Source organism: Falco rusticolus, chromosome 9, assembly GCF_015220075.1.
Source record: "Falco rusticolus isolate bFalRus1 chromosome 9, bFalRus1.pri, whole genome shotgun sequence".
Taxonomy (NCBI): Eukaryota; Metazoa; Chordata; class Aves; order Falconiformes; family Falconidae; genus Falco; species Falco rusticolus.
In genome coordinates this window covers 44,135,050-44,141,049 of record NC_051195.1, presented here as the reverse complement: position 1 = coordinate 44,141,049, position 6,000 = coordinate 44,135,050, and the positions used below count along the sequence as shown (strand labels likewise).

General features: G+C 57.0%; 1 protein-coding gene across 1 annotated transcript in view; it reads left to right on the top strand.

The window, feature by feature from the left end:
* The first annotated feature begins 2,223 nt into the window (after positions 1-2,223).
* LOC119154087 (collagen alpha-1(I) chain-like) overlaps positions 2,224-6,000 on the top strand; it is a 90,512-nt gene continuing 86,735 nt past the window's right edge. The window contains 1 exon segment of the mRNA XM_037401257.1: positions 2,224-2,339. Within this exon segment, the coding sequence (XP_037257154.1) occupies positions 2,243-2,339 (97 nt within the window). The 5' untranslated portion in view covers positions 2,224-2,242.

Here is a 6,000-nt window from a genome sequence, read left to right as displayed (position 1 = left end):
GCAAGTATTGGTGGGGGTGAAGTCCTGAGGTGGGGCATGAAGGAGGTGCTGAGCTGTTTGAGAAGGGCGGTCTGAGCAAACCAGCTCCCGAGTGAACTGATGGAAAGACCAGCACGGAGACCCCTGGCCCACAGAGGAAGCCTGGGACATGCCGACAGAGCAGGGCTGTGATTTTTCAAAGAAAACAGTATCAATAACCGTAGTTTATTCATTTTATCTTCATCTCCCCTGTCATTGCTCTGAAACAGAATATCCCAGCACTGGCTTTGTCTGTGTCTTTTTATTATTTCTTTGTTTCTGGCAGCCTTTCCTCTGCCCAGCACGGCACAAGCAGCGGAGGAGGAGGAGGAGGAGCAGGCACAGTCCTTGTCCAGCTACTCCTGCACAAAAGTCTGAAATACCCACAGGGGTGTAAACCCCCATTTTTCTCACAGGAGACTGAGGAGGGGAGTGGATGTGGTTGCGTCACTGGATTCAGCAAAATGAGAGCATGTTTAGAAAGAGGATGCTGAGCTGAGCCGACAGGACTGCTGCAGGATAAATGCATGACTTTTCCAAGGGTTTTTTTCCCCTCCTCATGAAGTGGAGAGCTGGTTTAAAAGACCTGGTTCTGCAGCTGATCCACCTAAAAAAAAACTTCTCCTGCAGTGGGCTGGCGGCACGTGAAAGTAACGGAGGGCAGCACCTCTGCGCTGCGAGGAGGTTACGTGTCCCACAGCAGCAAAGAGCCAAGGGATGCGACAGGAGAAGTGCTGCTGGGAGAGGTCACAGCCATGGAAGTCAGCAGGATTCAGCAACACCTAAGAAAGGAAAGCCAAGCCTGTGTCACATGCTCTTGACAAATAAAGTCTTCTATGGGGCAAAACAAATGTCTCCTTGAGTGTCTCTGACCTTCGTTTCCTTGACCAGCTGAGTCAGTGCGTGGCAGGGGAAGGGCCTGGGAGCGGCTGAGCACAGAACGCCAAGATCAGGCAGCAATGGAGCTTACCGAAGCCTAATTCCCCACTGCCATGGTGTGGTGTTTGAGCAAAATGACAGCCAAGGTGACACCGCTGGACGTCTGAGCATCTCCTGTGCTCTGGCAGGGTCCTCCACCCGCAGGCAGGCAGGTCTTCAGCCCCTCGCTCCCATATTTTTTGGGGGTCTCTGGGTGATTGCTGCAGAGAAAACATGAGCATGGACTGGGAGTGAGCCTACCTCCCCAGTGGGCATGAGGCATAACCCCCCAAGGGCCTCTGGGAGCGTTCAGGGGTTTGTCACCCAGGGCAGAGCAGCCTTGGCGTGGCTACAGTGGCAGGGACTGTGCCACTGGTGATACTGGAGGGCTTGGTGTGCAGCCCAGTGGGCTCTGCCAGGGGGATGCACTCGTGCTGGGTGCTGTGCAGGCATGGGGCTGTCTGGGGTGGTGATTGGGGAAACTCACTTTTGGGGTGTCTGCTCGCAGTGCTGCTGCTGTGGCTCTGGAGCCTGCAGTGGTGTGAGGGCTGGGCAGGACCTGGGGGAGGGGGGATTTAACCCATGCAATGCCAAGAAGGGGGTGAACCAGCCCAGATTCTGGGTACAGAAAGCGGCATTAAATCCAGATGACCAGTACAGCTCTCAGGGGGTGGGGAGGGGGGGGGGGGAGGGGGGGCCGGGGTCCCTCACTCACCCCATGATGCCACGGTGGGAGGCTGCCCTGTTCCCATCACCCTGTGGGAGCAGGGTCGGGTACCCCCCTGGGGGAGGCAGCAGGGTGGGGTACAGCTTTGGGGACAAAGCACTCTGGAAAACACTTACAGCAACTATTATTTGAGTAGCTGGGGTGGTGGTGGAGGTGTCTCCTTTCCCTATGAAGTGCAAACCAGCACGTGGTGGGGGGCAACCCAGCACGTGTGTGTGTGGGGGGGTCATTAACCCCTGCAGCACCCGCTGGATGGACAAGCACGTGTGTCCGAGCCGGCACAGTGGGGCAGGGGGGGATCCCGAGGGAGGGGTCCCCTCTCCAAGCACTGCAGCGCCGGGGGGCGTTGGGAGCGCTTCTGATTTGGGGTGCGGGGCGTTAACCCCTGCAGCGCTGTGCCCCGGGAGCAGCAGTGCGTGCGGGGCAGGGGGCGGAGGGAAGCCCCCCCGCGGGGTGTGGGGGTCCCCGCAGCGCCGGGCGGGCCGGGGCGGGGCGGGCCGGGGCCGGGGGCGGGGGGGCCGTGCCTGCCCCGGCGGCGGGGCCGGGCCGGGATGCGGCGGGGCCGGCGCCGGGCGCACGATGCGCTGCGGGGCGCTGGCGCTGGCGCTGCTCTGCGCCTTGCCGCTGTGCCCCCCGGGGCTGGAGCCCCCCGAGCCGGGCTCGGGGCTGCACGCAGGTAGGAGCGCACCGGGCCGGGGGGCGGCAGGGCTGGGCAGCGGCCCGGGGGGGACGGGCGTGCTGCCGGCTCGGGGCATCCCGGGCCGGGCTGCTGGGCGCGGCGGTCCCCGCTAGGATGCACTGTTAGCCCGGGGCTCGGGGCCGGGCCCCCCCCCCGGAGCGGCCAGCGCGGCTGGGATCCCCCCCGGCAGCGGGTTCCCGCGGGGATGCGGCAGGGGACACCCCCCACCCCCACCCCCTGCAGCCCCGGCATCGCGGCCGCGCTTGCTTTGAGGGCACAAAGGCTTCCCACAGCTGCCGCTGGCATCCCCCGGGGGCTGCGGGGGGCTGCCCCCCTCCAGGCGCTGGGAAGGGCTCTCTTTGGGGGGCTCAGTGTGGCATAAGGGTCTCGGCGGCAGGGCTGGAGCAGGGCACGGTGTCCCTGCTTTCCAAGGGAAGGTGTCCCTCTTCTTGCAGGAGCAGAGCAGCCAGACTTGCTGGAGCTTGTGCATGGCTTCTCCGATGTGTAATATAACATAATGGGCTTGTGTGTGCCACAGCTGGAGCTATTCTTCTATCTGGGGCACTGCAGCACGTCCCCATGTCCCTCCTCTTTCCCCGCTGCGGCCAGTCACTGAGTCATGAAACTTTTCATGAAACTTTTGGGTATGAGAAGTCCTGCCCCTCCCTGTGGCAGGAGCCCCCAGCCGGCTCCCACCTGGGGCAGGCACAGGGGGTTTCAGGCCCCTCACCCTATGGAATGGGCCACGGGGCTGGTTTGTCTCATGAAAATGACAAACAAGCTGTTCCCAAAGTTTGGTGCACAGGGCTGGGGCTTTTCCCTGGAAAGTGCTGAGCTGTGCGGGGCATGACAAATACTTTAATAAAGTGACTGTAGAGAAGGATGTTTATTTTGAAGGAAGCACCGACGTTTGTGGTTGCATTTGCACTGTGCTAACACGTATGGGTCCCGGTCAGAGGCAGTGACCCCATGCTCCTGTCCACTGCGCAACCCCCTGCCCAAACCCATCTGTGTCTGAGTGTGCCGGAGGCTTCAGTATGGCTGCATTGGTGGGAATGTGTTTCTGAGAGGGAAACCACTGATTTATCTCACTAGAGCTTAACTCCACTTGAACCTTGGCTCAGAAACAAGCAGTTCACAGCCTGAGAAACTGAGCTGGGACTTGTGTTCCAGGGGCTGGGACTGGAGCAAAATCCAAGTGGGAATACGGTGCAGGGGACTGGGGTTGAATTGAGGAACGTGGGAGGTGGTAACTCCCGTGAGGGTATTGGGCTGCGTGGGGAGCAAGGGAGAGGGCAGAGAGGGGTGTCTGCAGCCTGGCGTCTCCCTGGGCACAGCAGGGATGGGGAGAGCTGGAAGTGCCGGTTGGCTGTAGCAGCATTAGGAAGCCACATGCTCGTTATAAGGGTTTATTTCCTTTGGGTCATGGGGCAGCCCTGAGGAAGATTTGACTGAGCGTTGTCCAGGTGTGTGGCTTTACCCTCTGATCACTGCTGCCTGGGCTGGCAAAGGTCACAAGCTTCGGCAGGCTTTCAGGTCTTATTGTGGATTCTGCTGGGCAAGGGGGCACTGTCCTTCAAATGTGTGGGCTTCTCAGGCACTGGTGTAAAACAAGACAGTTCTTTGTGGCCGAGGTTCTTGTTCTTCAGCCGGTCCCTGCTGATGGTGCAGTTTGCTCCGGGGATGGCCTGAGCAGCACAGCTGCAGCATATACCCTCCAGGAGGTGGATGGGGAGCTGGGGGCTGCGGAGCCTGGCTGGCCTTCCTGCCCTCGGAGCTGGGCTTGGCTTTGCAAGCTGGAGCAGTGGCCTGTGGCTGGCCGGGTGCTTTGCATGCTGAGCCCAGAGCAAGTGGGGAATAATTGAAGCAGGGAATGAGCGCCCAAGGAGAGCAGCTAATGACTTCAGGCAGCGGTTAGTTGGTGTGCAAAGCTGGTAAGACCTTGTTGAGGTTGCATGTTCTCTCTGCTCCATGCGGAGGAGAGGGCATGCCGTGCAGCATCTGCGGCACCTTAGGACTGGAAAAAAATTAAGATTCAGTTCTTAGATGGATCCATTAGGAAATTAGGATCTGTCTTCTTTCCTGTCCCCAGCTGAGTCAGATGATTTGTTGATGCCTCCTGGTTCTCTGCTTGTGTTGGGATAGCAAGCAGCTGGTATTTCGGCAGTATCGCTGTCATGGGGGTGGCACCATCTCCTCCCTTGTGTCAGGGTGGAAGAGTGGTTTGCATGGGTTGGGCTTGGGCGAGGTCAGTTTATAAGTTCATAAGCCCCAGCTGGGGCTTTGGGTTGTAAAAGCAGGAGGTGAATCCATCTGGGAGGGAAATGGGGCTGTTGCTGTTTGTGGTGGTTGTAGCTGTTACCAAAAGGATGTTTGCTGATGATCTCAGGAGGTGTGAGGGCACCAGAAATGGGTGGGAATTGACTCCAGTACTCTGGGAATGGGGTCTCCATGCATCTGTTCCCTCAGAGCACACCCATGCCCTTTAAGCAAACTGTTTGTGCTGAATCAAATCCATCCCTTGAGCTCTATTCCATGCACCACCCAGAGCTGTAAGCTGGTGTGGAAATGGTGGAGAGGATTTTTATATTTTTTTTAGGGGACCATTATAAGGCAGCAGGTGGGACCTGATCTCCCTGCGATCACTGCTGCTGTTGTGCGAGCTGGTGTGCATGGCACATTGTGCAGGGTAGGTAAAGCCCCAAGGCTGAAGAACTGAGCTTGCACCTGTTTTTCCATTGTTTCAGCTGTAACAATTCCTGAGTGAGATGCTTCGCAGCACCGTGGGTCTGTGAAGGTGGGGGCAAGGTGGCACTGGCCGCATTTCTCTGAGTTTGGGGTGCTGTGGGGTTGCACGAGCCCTAGCTGCCTCTGAGCATCCCCCCTCCATGTTCCTGGTGCCCAGATGTGCTGGCACCAGCAGACACAACACGGGTGTCTCTGGGGCTTTGCTGAGCTCAACCCGCTGTTCAGGGGATGCTGTGTTTAAGAAGGAGGGGAAAATGGGTAAACCTCCTTGGGGTAGTGGGAGTCCAGTGGCTCCAGGGCCCCTGAGAGCTGTTTTTTCCCCCCATGAAGTGCAATAACCATAATTGCAACCCGGCCCCACAAAACTCCCCAAATCAACCCAGAAAAATCCCGTCTGGGAACGTGACCCAAAAACGAATGTGCATGAACAATTTGCCATTAATTAAAGCTTAGAGTCACCCAATTAAAATCTGCTTAATTAAGGGATGCATCTGCAAATGCAACGCTTGGCTCCTGCAGATGGTATTTCTTGCTCGAGGGTTGGTGAAAGTAGTCTTTCAGTAAATTATCCTCCTGGAGGTCTGGTACTCCAAAATGTCAAATACAGCGTTGCGGAGCAAGGCTCCACAAATCTGGTGTCTTATGCTATCGGGTGCTTGTAATTAGGATGTGTGTGTGGACTTTGTGAACTAAATGTGTAACCTAACATAAATAAGCAAAATCATACATAAATTGTGGTGTGTTAGTACTGTTTGTGTATGTATAGTAGCGTATACTTTATAGATCACATCTGTGTGCATGCATGTGTATGTATATAAAAATGATGGTAGTCTTAACTAGTTTCAAGTCAAATTGCTTAAAAATTCAGAAATACCACATTTGGAGTCTTCATATCATCTGCACTTAACCC